This window comes from Dermochelys coriacea, chromosome 1 (assembly GCF_009764565.3).
Source record: "Dermochelys coriacea isolate rDerCor1 chromosome 1, rDerCor1.pri.v4, whole genome shotgun sequence".
Classification (NCBI taxonomy): domain Eukaryota; kingdom Metazoa; phylum Chordata; order Testudines; family Dermochelyidae; genus Dermochelys; species Dermochelys coriacea.
This window is the reverse complement of record NC_050068.2, coordinates 345,845,712-345,865,911: the sequence shown is the minus strand read 5'-3', so window position 1 is coordinate 345,865,911 and position 20,200 is coordinate 345,845,712. Positions and strand designations below refer to the sequence as shown.

Here is a 20,200-nt window from a genome sequence, read left to right as displayed (position 1 = left end):
GGTGTGAATCTAGCCCAGTGGTTCTAATTGCCTTAGCCGTACCTTCAGCTCTCTGGGACCTGAAAATCCTGCAGTGTTCACCTTGCCACTTTGCAATCCTTAACACCAGATCTCATCACCCTTGTTTCAACATTAACACCATTTATATCTGTGGAATAACTCAGCATGAGTAGGGGTGGCAGAGCCTTGCCCTTTGAGACAGGTTCAAAAGGAATTTTGCTTCTGGTCCTTATAAAGAGAGAAGGGGCATTTTGTGGAAGTCAGACCCAGGCTTTGACCAGCCTAATGTTCAGGGGTGTGTGGTTTGTGACTGTCTTTGATTTGGAGCCTGCTCTAATGGTTGCCTGTAATAAGGCTTTTGCACTCAGCACTTAGTTGAAAGTTCCGCATGTGATGCGTGAGCCAGAATGGAATCCAGCTCAGTCTCCAGTAGCTGTATGAGCTCTGCAGGACTCAAAGGAGCTGAACTGATCTTTGTTAATTAAGCAGCTATGAAGAGAAGGAGGTGCAGTTTCACAGGTCACGGCTACGAGACAAATGCAGCTATGCCAGGGAACCCAGTAACAATGGAGCTGTCTCCAAACATGGCTAAAGCAGGGTTCTGTCTCTGGGCAAAGAGGGGAACTTAACTGTGTGTTTAAAACCTATGGCAACTTGCAGCTGTCTCTTTAAACCTACACAGTTAAAGCACCATTCAACGTTTACAGTGATGCGGGACAATGGTGTTGGGAAACCCCTTTACGTGCATAGTGTAGACAGGCTAGAAGGACACGGAGTGCCAGTATATGTATCATCTTTGGCTGCACTAAAAACTGCAGCTCAAAGGGGTGAAACAGAAAGGGTTGGGTTCCCACTGGGGCCGAACAGAAAATAGTTTTCTTTCATGAAAGATTTCAAGGTTTCAAAATTTTGGTTTCATTCTGATGCAGAAGAAAAGTTCCTGCCCTAACTGATTTGGAGCAGGGACCTAAACCTAGGTGCCCCATGTTCTAGGTCAGGGCCCAAACCACCAGGCTATACAGTCAGTGTCTCTTTCTGGCGCTCTCCTCTCTGGTCCTATGAATATTTAATTTATACTAAGTGGAACAGCACCAGGAGAAGAGGGAGGGAGGGACACTAACTCTGTCAGAGAGAAAGGGTGGTTAAGGCACTGAGCTTGGCTACAGAAGATCTGGGTTTAATTCCTATGTCTGCCACCCATTCCTTGGGTAGGTCACTGAATCTCTCTTCTACTCAAGCTTCCCGTCCGTAAAAAGGGGATCATAACCCATTCTGTCTTGTCTGTTTGGACTGTAAACTCAGGTACAGGAAATATATCCCTGAATAGTTCCTAGCACAATGGGACCCCGTCAAAGCCAGGGTTTCGTAATGCAAATACTGGTCAATATCTGTGGCCATTAACCCTTTTACAATGTTTGCTTCCAATGCATTTCTCTATTGTGTTATGGTGTGTGTGTGTGGCTGGTTATTAATCTGGCATGAGATTTCTGCCAGTCTTTTCTTTCCAGGAGGGTTCCTTTGTGCTGGTTTTATACAGAGAGATCAGAGATGAGAAAGGGGGGATTAGCAATTAAATATTCTCTGAGGATGGCATGGTTTTGAAGAAGGGAGGAGGGGAAAAACTCCATAGTAATATACTTTTGTTTTCCTCTCCCTTTGCTTGCAGGACAAAATCCGCTAAGGGACTTTGAAAACGCTTGCCGCTCCGCATCCTCACTCCTTTGGGAATACAAAACTTTCTAACTATGTCGGCAGCGATGTGGAAATGGACTTGCCTGATTTCCCACCTGCTCCTATCTACCATGATGCCATCCCTCGCTAGGCAACAGCCGCCTCATCCAAAGAGGCCCTTTGCCACTTTCCCTGGAGAGCAGGCAGAGGGGACTTTTAACCACTTGGTGGTTGATGAAAAAACTGGGCACATTTACTTGGGGGCCGTCAACAGGATCTACAAACTCTCCAATGACCTAAAAGTTCTGGTGACCCACCAGACTGGTCCAGATGAAGATAACCCAAAGTGCTATCCTCCCAGGATAGTCCAGACTTGCAATGAACCCTTGACTCTCACTAACAATATCAACAAGATGCTCCTGATAGACTACAAGGAGAACAGGTTGATTGCCTGTGGGAGCCTTTACCAGGGGATCTGCAAGCTGTTGAGGCTGGAGGACCTCTTCAAGCTGGGAGAGCCCTTCCATAAGAAGGAGCATTATCTCTCTGGGGTAAACGAGAGTGGCTCTGTTTTTGGAGTCATTGTTTCTTACAGCAACATGGATGACAAGCTGTTCATCGCCACAGCCGTGGACGGCAAGCCTGAGTACTTCCCCACCATCTCCAGCAGGAAGCTCACCAAGAACTCCGAAGCGGACGGGATGTTTGCTTACGTCTTTCATGACGAGTTCGTGGCCTCCATGATCAAGATCCCCTCAGACACATTCACTATCATCCCTGACTTCGACATCTACTACATCTACGGCTTCAGCAGCGGCAACTTCGTCTACTTTCTGACCCTGCAGCCTGAGATGATCTCCCCACCTGGCTCCACCACGAAGGAGCAGGTCTACACCTCCAAGCTGGTCCGGCTCTGCAAGGAGGACACAGCCTTCAATTCCTATGTTGAGGTGCCCATTGGCTGCGAGAAGAATGGTGTGGAGTACCGGCTTCTCCAAGCAGCCTATTTATCCAAGGCAGGTGCCATCTTGGCCAGGTCCTTGGGTGCCAGCCCAAACGACGATATCCTCTTCACAGTTTTCTCCAAGGGGCAGAAGAGGAAAATGAAGTCCTTGGATGAGTCTGCTCTGTGCATCTTCATCCTGAAAAAGATCAACGACCGCATCAAAGAAAGGCTTCAGTCCTGCTACAGGGGAGAGGGGACCTTGGATCTGGCCTGGCTCAAAGTCAAGGACATTCCCTGTAGCAGTGCGGTAAGTCACGTGTTTAACCAGCCACACTGAGCTACTTCATGTGGCTGTTTGTACCAGGATAATGTGACCTACTGAGTAGACCAGAGAACTAAGAGCTGGGACTACTGGGTTCCATGCCAGGGTCTGCTACCAACTCACCATGTGACCACTTTGTGCCTCAGTTTTCCCATCTGTGAATTGGGGAGCATAAAGCTTTTACCTCACAGGAGTGTTGTGATTGTTAAAGAATTAGTGTAAGGTGCTTTGAGATATTCGGAGGAAATCAGCCTATTTACTTTAGTTGTTGTTCCACAAAATAAATAATTAGGGATGAAATTCCACCTCCATCCAGAAGACCAGCACAAATCCTATGCACCACTGAAACCCTGACCTCTTAAGGTGGCACCTCTGCTTATGGGTGGAATTTTACCCCCATAACCTTAATTTGAGGTAGGGTGACCAGATGTCCCGATTTTGGAGTCTTTTTCTTATATAGGCTCCTATTACTCCCCATGCCCTATCCCGATTTTTCACACTTGCTGTCTGGTCACTCTAATTTGAGGCAGAGTCTAAACTAATTTGCACAGTGAGATTTGCTAAGATATGGCTTGATTATTTATTTATTTATTTATTTAATTTAGGGGTCTGTAACATAGGTCATTAACCCACTGAAATCCCCAATTCCCCATGCAGAGCCAGTTCTACAATGTCTGTGCGCCAACAAATAATAAGGGAATAGCTTGAAGATCTGTACTAAATGCTACAAGATTCAAGGGGAAGATTTGGGGTGAGGGGGGCACAAGGTGCTTGGGTTTATTCTGCAAATAAGCCAAAGCATCCTTGTGTTGCCTGATCGTGCAGGCAACACTTGTTGGGATCTGCCTCAACCCAGGCAGTGTATTGCAGCCTTTGATATGCTGTACCGAAATCAGCAGTACAGTGTGTACTGCATCTGGGCTGCATGTAACAGAGCGCTGTGCTTTGGTTTTTCCATCTTAATTAGCTCCATCAAGTAAGAGGCAAGCTCAAGTCTAAACAAAGAGAGAATGGAAAACACAGAGTACTTCCCCTGGCCCCCAGTCGAATGGCAGAGCTGGAACGTGAGCACTTAGTTTGTGCCTGGGCTTGCATTGCTGAGCCCTGGCACCTCTAGGCTTGGCAGGCAGTTCATAGCCCCGGCACCTCTGGGCTTGCTAGATCAGTTATGAATATAAAGTAAGGGCTTGAGCCCTGGCGGCTCTTTCATTACAAACGAAGCGCTGTGGAACGCTCCCCCCAGTCAAATGGCAGTCTTGGAATGCCTCCTTTTTGATTCGCACGGTATCCACTCTGCTTTCATCCGGGGAATCCCCATTTGATTCAATGGCAGAGAAGTTTAGTCTGACTTAGTTTCTGTGGGTGATGTCCCTGTTGGCTTAGGCCACTGGCAGCATAAAGGGGCCTGAAAGTGGGCAAAAATTCCATCTCTCTGCTCCTTGTAGAAAGAGGCCTTGGTGTAAATGAGAATCGGCTGTCTCTTTGAGTCGGATTCCTTCTGCCCATTGGAGCCAAAAGCAACCCTCCCATTGACTCCAGTGGGAGAAGGATCAAGCCCAGAGGTACATCTGGGTTTGATTTTCTTCCGTCCCTGGAGCGCTGCAGTTTCAAAGAGCTGCTTTTAGGTTGAAGCTGAGTACGTTCCACTGGGGTTACTTGGTTGGGCCACTAAAGCTCCCCACATAGGGGGTATGTGCTGCCTGTAGACTTACTACCAAACTCCCAGCACGACTCGCTGCAGGACTCTGAAACAAAACACCGAACCTCACCAACCCCGTCATTTCAGTGGCGTTGATAAGCCATAAAAGGGACCGTTAGCTCTCTGTGGTCCCTATAATGAGACCTTGATGAAAACGACTATTGAATTGCACAGGAGAATGTGAGCAAAGAGTTGGAGCATGGCCTAGTGATTGGAGCAGGGGACTGGGACTCTATTCCTTTCCCAGCTTCGCTGTGTGACCCGGGCAGGGAAAGCTGCCAAAGCATTATTGTGCCTCAGTCTACATCTGTACAGTGGAGATGAGCCATCCCCAGCGTGAGACAGTGCATAGAGAGCCCCGAATGAAAGGCACGATTCGGAGGAGTATTAGATTCTGAACCCTTAAGTTGAGACACACTTTGCTCTGTTGATTTCAGGTGGCTGCCCCCAGGAAAGGTACTAACTACTCTACTTAAATACAGCTGGCAGAACCCACCCCCTAAGCCTGGAAAGTGTAGCCTTTCAATAAGTGGAGGTGGCTGCTGAGATGTCTGGGATAGATGTCTCTCTAGGGCCTTCTCTCCATTGGTGATTTGCCCCTGTTACAGCCCTTGTCAGCCATCCACCAACACGGCTGCATGGTTGCAGGTGTAAAATGCATCCACAGAGTGGCTTTGCCTGTCAGCACAATGGGAGTTGAAGGGTGACGAGCTACACTGCTGCCTCGCCATCAGAAACTGAAATGCCCAGCCTGGCCAAAGGCCTAGGCTGGCCGACGGGGTGAGTGGTGACAAGCTCTGGGAGTGTTACAGTGAGAGTGATGAAGATTAGGAGGAGCTGCTTGGGCTTTTAAGAGATGAGGTCAAGCATAGGTCTTGATTTTTTTTTGCTCTTCTGTAGTAAATAAAGAGTTCATTCCTAAACTCTACAGCAATAGCCCCTCACGCTGTAGATAACTTACTGTGAGCTGGAGCGCAGTATATGGCTACTCTGGCCTCATGTTTTTCTAATAGGGCAGCAAGCAGTTAACAGAAAATCCGAGTCCCCCTCCCCGTTTGTGGCTGCTTCCGTTTTCTTCCCCGTGCAATGTTTGTTCATGGCCACGACCAAGTTCGTAGAGTCTTATCCATGAGCCATCCTGGCACGCAGCACTAATGGACTGCAGCATGCACACAAATAATTACAGAAGAGATGGGGAGGAGTGTGCTGTACTTGACTGTTCAAGCCAGTCAGAAGGCCTCGCTGCTGAGCCAGAGCGGCAGCTGTGACTGCTGGCATCAAGCGAAATGAGCTTTGAGTTGGTGACTCAGCTGACCTGAGTGCACTGAGTCTCATGTTCATCTCTTGGGCAGAAGAGGCTGGGTCTGAGTCTCTCTCCAGCTCCTGGCCCTAAGGCTCGGGCTGGCCTGGCTCGCAGAGTGAATTGAGGCAAAGTACCAGGCGCCATTGCTTACAACATCTAAGCTTTTGTGTGTGTGTGTGTGTGAGAGAGAGTGTGTGTGTGTAAAGGGGAGTAAACTAACCAAGAGCAGGGGGTTTTGGGCAGCACAGACTTAGCCACCAAGTAAAGTTTTTTCAGAAAGGGAAGAATGAATCATAGAATATCAGGGCTGGAAGGGACCTCAGGAGGTCTTCTAGTCCAACCCCCTGCTTAAAGCAGGACCTAATCCCCAACTAAATCATCCCAGCCAGGGCTTTGTCAAGCCTGACCTTAAAAATTTCTAAGGAAGGAGATTCCAACACCTCCCTAGGTAACCCATTCCAGTGCTTCACCACCCTCTTAGTGAAAACGTTTTTCCTAATATCCAACCTAGACCTCCCCCACTGCAACTTGAGACCATTATTCCTCGTTCTGTCATCTGCTACCACTGAGAACAGTCTAAATCCATCCTCTTTGGAACCCCCTTTCAGGTAGTTGAAAGCAGCTATCAAATCCCCCCTCATTCTTCTCTTCCGCAGACTAAACAATCCCAGTTCCCTCAGCCTCTCCTCATAAGTCATGTGTTCCAGTCCCCTAATCATTTTTGTTGCCCTTCGCTGGACTTTTTCCAATTTTTCCACATCCTTCTTGTAGTGTGGGGCCCAAAACTGGACACAGTACTCCAGATGAGGCCTCACCAATGTCGAATAGAGGGGAACGATCACGTCCCTCGATCTGCTGGCAATGCCCCTACTTATACATCCCCAAATGCTATTGGCATTCTTGGCAGCAAGGGCACACTGTTGACTCATATCCAGCTTCTCCTCCACTGTAACCCCTAGGTCCTTTTCTGCAGAACTGCTGCCGAGCCATTCGGTCCCTAGTCTGTAGTGGTGCATGGGATTCTTCCGTCCTAAGTGCAGGACTCTGCACTTGTCCTTGTTGATCCTCATCAGATTTCTTTTGGCCCAATCCTCTAATTTGTCTAGGTCCCTCTGTATCCTATCCCTACCCTCCAGCTTATCTACCTCTCCTCCCAGTTTAGTATCATCTGCAAACTTGCTGAGGGTGCAATCCACACCATCCTCCAGATGATTAATGAAGATATTGAACAAAACCGGCTCCAGGACTGACTCTTGTGGCACTTCACTTGATACCGGCTGCCAACTAGACATGGAGCCATTGATCACTACCCTTGAGCCAGACAATCTAGCCAGCTTTCTATCCACCTTATAGTCCATTCATCCAGCCCATACTTCTTAACTTGCTGGCAAGAATACTGTGGGAGACTGTGTCAAAAGCTTTGTTAAAGTCTAGGAACAACACGTCCACTGCTTTCCCCTCATCCACAGAGCCAGTTATCTCGTCACAGAAGGCAATTAGATTAGTCAGGCATGACTTGCCCTTGGTGAATCCATGCTGACTGTTCCTGATCACTTTCCTCTCCTCTAAGTGCTTCAGAATTGATTCCTTGAGGACCTGCTCCATGATTTTTCCAGGGACTGAGGTGAGACTGACTGGCCTGTAGTTCCCAGGATCCTCCTCCTTCCCTTTTTTAAAGATGGGCACTACATTAGCCTTTTTCCAGTCATCTGGGACCTCCCCCTATTGCCATGAGTTTTCAAAGATAATGGCCAGTGGCTCTGCAATCACATCCGCCAACTCCTTTAGCACTCTTGGATGCAGTGCATCCGGCCCCATGGACTTGTGCTCGTCCAGCTTTTCTAAATAATCCCGAACCACTTCTTTCTCCACAGAGGGCTGGTCACCTCCTCCCCATGCTGTGCTGCCCAGTGCAGTAGTCTGGGAGCTGACCTTGTTCGTGAAGACAGAGGCAAAAAAAGCATTGAGTACATTAGCTTTTTCCACATCCTGTGTCACTAGGTTGCCTCCCTCATTCAGTAAGGGGCCCACACTTTCCTTGACTTTCTTCTTGTTGCTAACATACCTGAAGAAACCCTTCTTGTTACTCTTAACATCTCTTGCTAGTTGCAACTCCAGATTTGGCCTTTCTGATTTCACTCCTGCATGCCCGAGCAATATTTTTATACTCTTCCCTGGTCATTTGTCCAATCTTCCACGTCTTATAAGGTTCTTTTTTGTGTTTAAGATCAGCAAGGATTTCACTGTTAAGCCAAGCTGGTCGCCTGCCATATTTACTATTCTTTCTACACATCGGGATGGTTTGTCCCTGTAACCTCAATAAGGATTCTTTAAAATACAGCCAGCTCTCCTGGACTTCTTTCCCCCTCCTGTTGTTCTCCCAGGGGATCCTGCCCATCAGTTCCCTGAGGGAGTCAAAGTCTGCTTTTCTGAAGTCCAGGGTCTGTATTCTACTGCTCTCCTTTCTTCCGTGTGTCAGGATCCTGAACTCGACCATCTCATGGTCACTGCCTCCCAGGTTCCCATCCACTTTTGCTTCTTGGTTTAATTCTTCCCGGTTTGTGAGCAGCAGATCGAGAAGAGCTCTGCCCCTAGTTGGTTCCTCCAGGATTTGCACCAGGAAATTGTCCCCTACACTTTCCAAAAACTTCCTGGATTGTCTGTGCACCGCTGTATTGCTCTCCCAGCAGATATCAGGGTGATTGAAGTCTCCCATGAGAACCAGGGCCTGTGATCTAGTAACTTCCGTGAGTTGCCGGAAGAAAGCCTCGTCCACCTCATCCCCCTGGTCCGGTGGTCTATAGCAGACTCCCACCATGACATCACCCTTGTTGCTCACACTTCTAAACTTAATCCAGAGACTCTCAGGTTTTTCTGCAGTTTCATACCAGAGCTCTGAGTAGTCATACTTCTGCCTTACATACAGTGCAACTCCCCCACCTTTTCTACCCTACCTGTCCTTCCTGAACAGTTTATATCCATCCATGACAGTACTCCAGTTATGTGAATTATCCCACCAAGTCTCCGTTATTCCGATCACATCATAATTCCTTGACTGTGCCAGGACTTCCAGTTCTCCCTGCTTGTTTCCCAGGCTTCTTGCATTTGTGTATAGGCGCTTGAGATAAGTCGCTGATCGTCCCTCTTTCTCAATATGAGGCAGGAGCCCTCCCCTCTCAAGCTCTCCTGCTCATGCTTCCTCCTGGTATCCTACGTCCCCACTTACTTCAGGGTTTTGGTCTTCTTCCCCCAGTGAACCTAGATTAAAGCCCCCCTCACTAGGTTAGCCAACCTGCTTGCGAAGATGCTCTTCCCTCTCTTCGTTAGGTGGAGCCTGTCTCTGCCTAGCACTCCTCCTTCTTGGAACACCATCCCATGGTCAAAGAATCCAAAGCATTCTCTCCGACACCACCTGCATAGCCATTCGTTGACTTTCACGATTCGACGGTCTCTACCTGGGCCTTTTCCTTCCATGGGGAGGATGGATGAGAAGACCACTTGCATTTCAAACTCCTTTATCCTTCTTCCCAGAGCCACGTAATCTGCAGTGATCCACTCAAGGTCATTCTTGGCAGTATCATTGGTGTCCACGTGGAGAAGCGGGAAGGGGTAGCGATCTGAGGGCTTGATGAGTCTCGGTTAATCCTAGCTCCTGGCAAGCAGCAGACTTCTTGGTTTTCCCGGTCGAGGCGGCAGATAGATGACTCAGTCCCCCTGAAGAGAAAGAGTCCCCGACCACCACCACCTCCTTCCCTTGGGAGCGGTGGTCGTGGAACCCCCATCCGTAGGACAGTGCATCTCATGAAGAACAGTAGATAAATGGGTGAATGAATGATAGCGCACGTTCCTTCCCTTTTAAGGGCAGAAGGCAGTAGTTACTAATCTGCAGCATAAATCAGGAAAAATTGGTCATTTTTTATGACTACTCAGTGGCTTTTCAAACAGGCATTATTCACTTGCGTGATGAATGGTTCCAGGTAATGCAGCAGCATTCCCCTATTCCTTCAGCACTGTGTACATATGGAATAAGAATAGCTTACGTTTGAATAATACATTTGATCCCACAATGCTTAGCAATCACATCACTGATCACTATTTGTAACCCATTCTGATAACACTCCTTTGCCCTACGACTGTAGGCGTGTTAACTGCCCATTTCACCTTGAACTGTCTCTTGGGAAATGTGTCAACTCCTGATCTGTTACACCCTTGTACTGAGCGATGACATTCTGAGTCCCTTTCCCAGAGCTGAAGAAGAGCTCTGTGTAGCCCCAAAGCTTTGTCTCTTTCACCAACATCAATTGGTCCAATAAAAGATATTATCCCCTCGACCTTGTCTCTCTTTTTTTGAAATGTTTCATTCTTCACAATTTTTTTGTCACTTTTTAAATCCAAATGTTTATCGAAATGATTATTGAAATTTTCCATTTATAGCGAAGTTTGGTAGGAGATTGGAGCTCCTACCATTTCAGTAGCTGATTCTATAACAATTTTTTAGGGGTGGAAAAGCATTTTTTTAAAAAACACCACAAGTAGGTTTGCTTTTTAAACTGTGTAATATGCAAACAACTTTAAACTTTCAAAAAGTTTCATGAAATTTAATTATACACCTAAGGGGGCTGGGGAGAGAGAGTTCGAGAGCCCAGTGCTACTACTAAGGAGCTTAGGACAGGAAGTGAAGAAGAATCTCCTCTTCTCTGATAGAAACTATAGGAGGCATGCAAGTCTGTGACTATAATTGCTCATGTTCGGATAATCCAACATAATAATGGACACATGGTGAGTGTTTGGGCCAGGAGCAGCGGAAGCACACTAAAAATGTGTGGAGGGCCCACAGAAGCCCAAACCATAGCCCCCATCCCTACACAGCCCCTTCTCCCCAAGATCCCACCCTCACACTGCTTCCCCCCGCCCTCGCACAGCCTCTTCCCCTGAGACCCCATCCTGCGCCGCCTCTTTCCCCCCCCAAGACTCTGTCCCCCGCTTGCTCCTCTCCGTTCCATGCCCCCATTGCTTACCCTTACAGCTAGTAAAAAGGGGGAGGAGGGCATAGCCATTCCACTTTTACAAGTGGCCATGGCCTCAAGCCCCACCCCGTTCCGTCACCCCTGGTTTGGGCATAATGGATTTCCACAGGTTTCAGGTGCATTGTTTCTCTCTCCATCTCAGTTACTTATAGGACCCTCATCGCTGTCGTATTTGAGCCCCTCCAATCTTTAAAAGTATTTATCCTGCCAAGTTCCCAGTGCTATTTATCCCTGTTTTACAAATGGGCACAGAGAGACTAAGTGACTTGCCCAAGGTCACATAGGCAGCCTGTGGTAGAGGAGAGAATTCAAGCCAGGACTCTTGAGTCCCAGACGTATGCCCTAACCGCTGGACTATCCTTCACAAACCTTAAAAGCCAGGTGCCTTTGCCCACCTGGGAAATGCAGGCACCGTGGGCTTCTCTGTGGTTTTGCTTTTATCTATATTAAAAATCCTCAACTTATTTTAGGGGATGCCCTTCAGGGTCCCTCTCACTTGCCCGTTTAGTTGTCTTTCCTTCTCTCCCACTGGCTGAAACTCATTCACATTATTGCTCCCAAGGATCAGTTTTCTGCGGGGATTCTTCTAGTGAGCCTCCTCCAATGCCTCCTGGGGCAGCCTCCCCAAAGGGAGGGTACTTCCCAGAGCAGGGTGCTAGTTGGAGTCCAGTCTACGGTCCATCTCCATGGCCCAGTGGAGCCTTCTATGGCCCATTGCTGCTGGGAACAGCCCGGTGGTTTGCTACCCTGAAACACCGGACCTGGATGGACTTGCAGAAGGTATGTCCCAGAAGATAGCACTGGTGTGTTATAGCACTTGCTTTGGAGACCCCAGAGGAAGAGAGCAGTTGACCTTACTGGGTGTTGGGTGGGGATTGAAACCCAGCCACAGTGTCTCGGGTGGTGATACGAAAGGTTTTCTCCGCTGACCCTCGCTATTCTAGAGAGCAAAGGAGTAAGCTCAGCCGCTCATCCTGGCAGCCAGAGCTTTTCATCTGTCTGATTGGATTCTTATTTTTCACAAGCGCCCGCTTGATGAACTGCACCATAACAAAGCCGAGTGCCTTAAATGAAAAGGTGTCACTTTAGCCGCTGCTGCCAGGATACTCTAGTGAAATATCTGTCCAAGATAATCAAGCGCCAGCCCCCAGCCACCACCTGACTGCTGCCTTGTGTGTGTATTTTCGTTTGTCTTTTGGCAGGAAATGGAATTTGACTGTCTAAATTACTGTATTCAATCTCTTCTTGTTTTTTGTGGCAGCCCTGTCGCTCGGAAAAAATCCTTTCTGAGCTCAGGAGCTCTCAAAGGGTTGGGCAATCGTTTCCCAACACTGTAGTATAGTTGGGCTTTGGGGAGCATACCTGGGGAGGCTTCATAGTTATTCCCTGATGAGTGGCTTGGCTGGGAGGATAGCTAAAGAAGTGCTTGGATAGCCTCTTATTTTGAGGGTAGGGATCAAAGTGTGAGTCACAGGGAGGCAGAGTTGCCAAGTAGTTTCAGCAGGGGAATGGGAGTCAGGACTCCTGGGTATATTCCCAACTCTCCTATCACCTGTCCTAGCAATAATAATACCAAGTTCTTCCACCGCATTTTTCATCCAATGTGCTTTACTGGGGAAGGAAAGTATCATTATCCCCCTTTTACAGACGGAGAAATTGAAACTGAGAGAAACACGATTCGCCCAAGATCATGGGGTAGGTCAGTGTGCAGCTGAGAATAGAACTCTGGTCTCCTGAATCTGTCCCGTGTGCTGGCTACTGGACAATGCTGCCACTTACTAGTCAATTGTTCCCAGGAATCCCCATCCGGAGAGTTCTGTCTGCAAAATAGAATCCTCTATAGAGATGGGTGGAGGTGTGGTAGGAAGTGCCAGCATTTTCAGAGGCTAAGAGAAAAGTAGCACCAAAACCAAAGCCTTGTGTAGCCTCTCACCTTACCTTTCCCCTATTCAGTCTCCAGGAACAATAGGGGAATGGTGGTGGATTATTGTACAGCTAAAACTTTTATTCAGTGCATAGGAAAATATCCGTTTCTCTTTGAAAAATGGATGGACCGTTGCTTTCGAAGTAAGGAAGTGGGACCTCCGATGCATGGGAGTTTTGTGGCATTCCCATACCATCAGTGTATGCAAGGATCATGCAAGGACGACAACTGGATTAGAGTGGAAGTAGATAAAGGGAATTTGGATGCAGGCCTCTGAAATGAGCAGGAGTCAGGCTAACCCTAGCTTTAGTAACGCGAGATTTGTAGAAGCGGGGATAGTGCGAAGCAAGTAGAAAACAACTGTGAAAGAGGCTATTGTGACCTTGTATTAGATAAGAATAGAATGCAGACTATAAGAGAAATGGTAAGAAAAATAAGATATCGTGAAGGAATATATATAAATAATATGCAGTTGTTGCTTATTCTTGTCTGTAATAAAGGTATAAATACTTGCTCAAATTGTTTATCTGGGAGAGACCTGCCTAGGTGGGAAACCCTGTGTCCTAGTGCACTCTCTCCCACTGTGCAATTGCTTGAGGTAATAAAGTGTATCTGATTTGCTGCACCCAACCTGAGAGTGAGAACTGTGTTTTTCTCTGATATCCGTTTAGGAGAAGTTCAGTAAGGGGTTCTGGCCTCTGCATTTTTGCAGGTATGATCTTTGCACTCGTGTCAGTATGAGTTGAGCACTTTCTCACTCTGAGTAGTTCCTGATAGCAATAGCCTATCAGCTTCCATGGGACTAATTCATGCAACTGCGCTCACCAATGGGAATATTTTTGGTAAATTTCCCCAGTGCAGATGTAACCTGCAGTAGCATGCTGGGGCTCTTTGTGTCTCTCTAGTGGACAGCCTATGTGTAGCAATTTGAGTCCATTGGTGCTTCTGAACTAATAAAGCTGCTCTTTTAGCTCAACCTGTAGAGGCTTATTATGTGTTTTAAATCCAGAGGTCTCAGGTTCAGTGCCTGCTGAGGCTGTTACCAGGGACATAGTTATGTAGCTATAGCCGTAGGAACTCTTCCATGATCCCACTGTTGGGAAGTATTCCTCCTATCCTCCTTTAAATTTTCCTTCCGTTTCATTCCATCACTTATAGTTCTTACCCTTTTCAGTTTTCCTAAATCCACATAGATTACCAACAGGGGATTCTCAAGCAGGACTAGAGAGGTTATTTTACCTTTATATTTGGCACTGGTGTGACCACTGCTGGAACACTGTGTCCAGTTTTGGTGTCAACAAAAAGGCTGTTCAAGTTCAAGAAGGCTGTTCAGAGGGCTCAAAGAAGAGCCACAAGAATGATTAAAGGGTTAGAAAACCTGCCTTATAGTGACAGATTCAAGAAGCTCATTGTATTTAGCTTCACAAAGAGACAGTTAAAGGGTGATGTTATTAGTCTATATCTATCTGGGTAACATATTTAATAATGGTCTCTTTGATATAGCATAGAGAGCTATAACATGATCCAATGGCTGGATGTTGAAACTAGACCAATTCAGACTAGAAATACAGCATAAATTTTTAACTGTGAGTGTAGTTAACCATTGGCATAATTTACCAAAGGTAGTAGTGGATACTCCATCACTTACCATTTTAAAATCAAGATTGGATGCTTTTCTAAAAGATCTTTTCTAAGAATTGTTTTGGGGCAGTTCTCTGGCCAGTGTTATACAGGAGGTCAGATTAGATGATCACAATGGACCATTTTGTCCTTGGAATCTATGAATCTATAAACCCTCAGTAAAGCAAACGTAATGGAGGCTGTTTCCAAAGTTGAAAGTTTCCGTTTCCACCCTCAGACCAGGGAGATCTGCTATCAGGAATGGCAAAGAATCTAATGGGGGTTTAATAACATTTATGTTTAAAAATTTGTCGAAGAGTGGTTCACTTATAGCTCCCTCCTCATTTCCTCCTCTAAAGTTATTGGCAAGACAAGGACTCAAAGATTTACCCTGTACAGCAGGTTGAAAGGTAACAGGCCCAGAAATAATGCCTTGTGCAGGCAAAGGCCATGTCTACACTACCCGCCGGATCGGCAGGTAGTGATTGATCTATCAGGGATTGATGTATTGAATCTAGTGTAGACGCAATAAATCGATTCCCCGATTGCTCTGCTGTCGACTCCGGAACTCCACCACGGCGAGAGGCAGAAGCGGAGTCGATGGGGGAGCAGCCGCCGTTGATCCCACGTCACAAGGACGCGAAGTAAGTGATTCTAAGCCAATCTAAGATGCGTCGACTTCAGCTACGCTATTCTCGTAGCTGATGTTGCGTATCTTAGATCAATCCCCCCCCAGTGTAGACCAGGCCAAAGTTCACTGTATATAAAATCACTGAAGTGTAGGATTGGAAGGGACCTCGAGAGGTCTTCTAGTCCAGTCCCCTGCACTCCTGGCAGGACTAAGTATTATCTAGACCAGTGGTCTCCCAACTTTTTCAATCTCGCATCCCCAGGGCCAGCTCTGGGGAAGCAAAAAAACCCAACCAACCAAACAAAAAACCCTGCTGCCGAAGAATCAAAGGTCCAGGATCACTACTGGTGGGGCTCCTTCAGCGGCGCTCCTCCTGCCACGCACCCCCGGGGATAGTCTTGCGCACCACTGGGGTGTGCGCACCCCACTTTGTAGACCACTGATCTAGATGACCCTTGACAGGTGTTTGTTTAACCTGCTCTTAAAAATCTCAAATAATGGAGATTCTACAACCTCCCTAAGCAATTTATTCCAGTGCTTAACCACCCTGAAAGTTAGGAAGTTTTTCCTAACGTTCAACCTAAACCGCGCTTGCTGCAATTTAAGCCCATTGCTTCTTGTCCTATCCTCAGAGGTTAAAGAAAACGTTTTTTCTCCCTCCTCCTTTTATGTACAGTACTTGAAAACTGTTTATCATGTTCCCCCCCTCCCCCAGTCTTCTCTTCTCCAGACTATCTCCAGATGGTGAAAGGAGGCAACTAGTTTTATTATTTCAGGCTCTATGCTCATATAATCAGTCCCTGTAGATGTCGTGTGTAGTGGAGAGCACCTCTTCAGCCTAGGAAACAAGACGGGTTGGGAGTGGCTCTCAGTTGATATTGACTCTGGGGGCAGATAGAGCTGTCAATCACAGTATGGTCCAATGGGTAGGGCATGGGACTGTCACTCTGGTGTCCTGGACACTCTTCCTGACTCTGCCCTTCACCTGGCTGAGGGACCTGGGGCAAGTTCTTTCCTGTCTCTGTGCTTCGGCTCTCCCATCTGACCTTTACCTGCTTTGTAAAGCAGATTGAGTCTCTAGGTGAAACATGCTATGTGAGGGCTACGTTTATTATCTCTGCACTCTGGTAGAACGAGGACAAGGCTGGATGACTAGAGCTGCTGAGTTCAACTTCCAGCTCTGCCACTGACTCGCCTTGTGACCTTGGGCAAGGAACTTTACCTCTTTGTGCCTTAGCTTCTTCCTCTGTAAAATGTGGCCAGCAATTCTTAACCCCTCCACTGAAGCAGCCATGCAGGTTAATTAGCTGATTTATGTACAGTGCACTGAACACATGGAGTATTATAGACTGGACAGCCGGGGCCCAGTGAAGCAGAGTATATGAGAACTGGGTTTGTCCTAGCTCTCCTGCTGGTGACCTCTGTGACCCTGGGCAAAGCCTTTGTAATGTTTAAGAAGCACTCAGGAGTCTGGTCTCTCAAGTGAGAGGACACAACACTTGGATTAACCATATAAGACACTCATGTTAGCCTGACTCTGCTCAGCCAGTACAGCAGGTTGAAAGGTAACAGGCCCAGAAATAATGCCTAGTGCATTATTATTCACACTGAGCATGCTCAAAGGCTGAAGTTTGGTATTTGCATGGACACGCCCATACGAACATGACATCTCATTTGCAAAGTTTTTACATAACTGCCCTGTAAAGCGCTTTGAGAGTCATGGCTGAAAAGTGCTTTTATAAGGCCATGCTGCAGCAAAGCACGTACGCACCAACTCAAGTCAAAGCACCTGCTTAAGTGCATTGCTGAATCATGGCCTAATGACCTAGACATGTTATTTATTAAAGGCATCAAGTATGATCCAAGCAGAAAGTAGTTCTTGTTACAGAGAGTACACACGATGGTAGCGCCAATAATAATCCTCCACTAGTTCAGTTTGGCTGCCTGTAACATTGCAAAACAAATATCCTTGGAAGTAAATTCCTTCCGGTCCTCTCTTCTCCCCTCCCTTCCCCCCCCAAATTTCTTTAAAAAAATAATAATAATAATAATTAACAAAGGTGCAGACCAACCTCCTTTTAAAAATATATTTACTTTAAAAATATATAAGATTTCTGTCCCTTTAAATGGCTGACTGCCATAACCCTGTGCTGTTCGTTTTTGGCTTCTTACTTGCTTGTTGACCCTGCTCACACACAATGTCCGTTGAAGGTGGAATGGGGCCCGAGGCTGTTGTGTCTGGGATGTTTCATGCAGGGTCTCTTAGCTCCCTCCCCCACAACGCCCCCTACTTTGCGGGCCGCGCTTGCGCTGCATTTGCTGCGATGGGCTCGCCACCCCCACCCCGGGGCAGGGTCTCTTGCAGGTATGCTAAGCGGCAGCCCCGCCCTGGCTGCCTGAATGGAGAAGAGCTTTGCTGTGTTTGTCTCAGCTGCTGCAGGTTGCTCTTTCCGGATGTCTCACAACTGATTAGATTTGTTGTTCAGGAGCTGATTTTTAGCTGCTTTGGCTGCCAGGGACCCAGCAGCTCTATTGCATGTGGCCTAGCCTAAGGTCTTCTGTGGGCTCCATATGATGGCCTTGCACTTGTTTACATGCCAGGTGAACAGCTACTTACCAGGCCTGACCTCGCGTTGCCTCACTGTGCTGTTTCCTTGCAAGTTTGCCAGCCCAAGGGGATAGTTACGTAACCGCTTTTTAAAAAAAAGCAGCCGAATCCAAGAGTCCTATAAGAACCAGAAGCAAAGGACCTCGGGCTATCCCCACAAGCCTGATGCTATTTAAAGCACCACTGGTCCCGGGCCAGGAGCTGCACAATATCCCTTCTGTTGAGGAAGGGGGTCAAGGGTACATTTGAATTTAGCTTTGCCCTCTGGGCCTTGTCATGTGCTGACTTATGCCCCCGTCACTTCCCTGACTCCAGTGGAGTTATGTAGGGTGTAAATCAGGGCCGGATTTGGACTCTAATATTTAAAGAACCAGCTAGTGCGCTAAACTTCTGGCAATGTCCTTAAAAAAACGTTTACGTTATGTTTCAATGCTTCTGGTGCGTCCTATGAGATTGCATCCAGCACAGGACTTCCTAGAAAGCAAATCTCCCCAAAGCAGCACAGCAACTCGCTCATCATTATTACTATTGAAGGAGAACTTGGAGGCCCTGCTGTACTTGGTGCACATGGTAAGAGACCGTATTGGTGCACATGGTAAGAGACTGTATCTATCCCAAAGAGTTTACACTGTAAATAGACAAATCAGAATCATCGGTCCCATTTTACAGACGGGGAACTGAGGCGCAGAGACGTTAAGTAACTTGCCCAATATCACACAGGAATCTTGTGGACAGCTGGGGGTTGAACCCAGAGCTATGGAGTGTCTTAATCTAGTGCATGAGCCACATGGCCAATCTCCCTTTCCACAGGCTACCTCTCCCTTACTTAGACAAATGCCAAGAATAAAGAGTGTGGCCTTGCAGGTTTTGCTAAAGAACGAGACTCTTGATATGTCAGCCTATGAGATGTAACAAGTCTGGATGACCCTTCACCAGGCACATGCTATATAACATACTGGCTTGTATGTAAGTGGCATCAGAGTCCATGGCTAGCCACCCAGCGAGCATAAAGGGATCTAATCCCCCCATCACCAGAAGTTTTCCTTTGGTTCCAGTGTTAGACAGCTGCGCTGTCTGGAGCTGAAAAAACAGAGATCTAGTCCCAGCTCCTGCTGTGTGTGCACAATTTATATAGCAGTGCCATCTGCATCACCCAGTTTCTTTCTCGTTTCACCAGCCCCCCGCTGTTTAAATCTAGGTGCTGTTAGCGAGTCAATGACCTGTCTCCCACAGCGGTACAGATACTGTGGAGGTAGGTGTGTTTGTAACGCTTTAAAGATGGGAGGGGCTAGACAGACCATCTATAATATGGATGTGTCTGTGTACATCCCAAAAATGGTGGCTGTGGTGAGAGAAGCAGAGACCTCTGTCATTTTAGTACAGTAATGAAGTTGGCATGGCAGCTAGAGCATGTGGGTGACATGAGATCAGTAGGAGCAACACTGTATTTTCCCTGTTTCAATGTCATTACCATGTTGCTGTCAGTGTTCCAAAATATAATAGGATTTGTTCAGCTGATTTATCCTGCACACAAGTGACATTATCCAGACGCACACTTGGGTATGGAGAGAAAGCGGGGGAGTCCGAGAGAGAGCAGAAGGGACTAATGAAATGTATTCCTACTAATGAGGGAATGACCCATCACTTGCCAGTGGATCAGGACTATTGGTCAAGAGCCTGAGCCAGGAAACACAAGCATGTAATCATTATGGCATTACTACTTAAAACGAGTTGCCACAGCTTTCCACAGTACAGTCCCGCTTTCAGATGCGGTAGGAGTTTGGGCTTAATGGCTTGAGTGAATTTATACTGCACAGACTGAAACACTCTGAGTGTCTCAAGTACTGGTCTCTGCAGAGACAGAGGTAGTAAAGGGGAGTTTTTCTTTCCACAGTTCAGTGGTGGTTGTTTGTTTTTATTTTTTTAAGAGTGATAACTAGGGTTCTTTAAATTTATCTTCAGTTGGATACTAAGGCCAGAGAGAACTCAGTTCTTCCTGTCCCAAAAACACAGTACTTGAACTAAAGGGGATTCTCTGTTACCTGTTAGAAATATAGGGCCTTTGACACACAGCTGAGCTGTTTTGCTTGTATCAATTAAAAGGCAAGAGCACATATACATTGTTCATAGCAGTCCTTAAGCTAACTTCCCAGCATGGTTGTGAGGCTTAATTAATGTTTTTTAACAGCTTTGAGATCATTGGGTGAAGGTGTTTATATGAATGCAAAGTAGTGTTGTTGTTCAATTTATATAGTTCCGTTGTCATGCATACCACTTTGCAGCCCAAATTATAATTTTGTCTGTATAACAAAATAATAATTATAGTAATTGTTATTCAGTGAAGAAGGTCTCCCAGTTCTGGCTTTGGGGAGGCATTTGGACTCAATCCTGACAGGTGCTGAGTGCTTGCATTTGCCATTTCCTGCAAGGGGAGTTGAGGGTGCGCAGC

The 20,200-nt window shown here is 46.9% G+C and overlaps 1 protein-coding gene across 2 annotated transcripts in view; it reads left to right on the top strand.

Annotated features, from left to right (window-relative positions):
- The first annotated feature begins 1,669 nt into the window (after window positions 1-1,669).
- PLXNA4 (plexin A4) overlaps window positions 1,670-20,200 on the top strand; it is a 600,205-nt gene continuing 581,674 nt past the window's right edge. For both annotated transcript variants that reach the window (XM_038372558.2, XM_043499156.1), the window contains exon 1: window positions 1,670-2,924. In XM_038372558.2, the coding sequence (XP_038228486.1) occupies window positions 1,746-2,924 (1,179 nt within the window). In that variant the 5' untranslated portion in view covers window positions 1,670-1,745. The remainder of the gene's footprint in view (window positions 2,925-20,200) is intronic.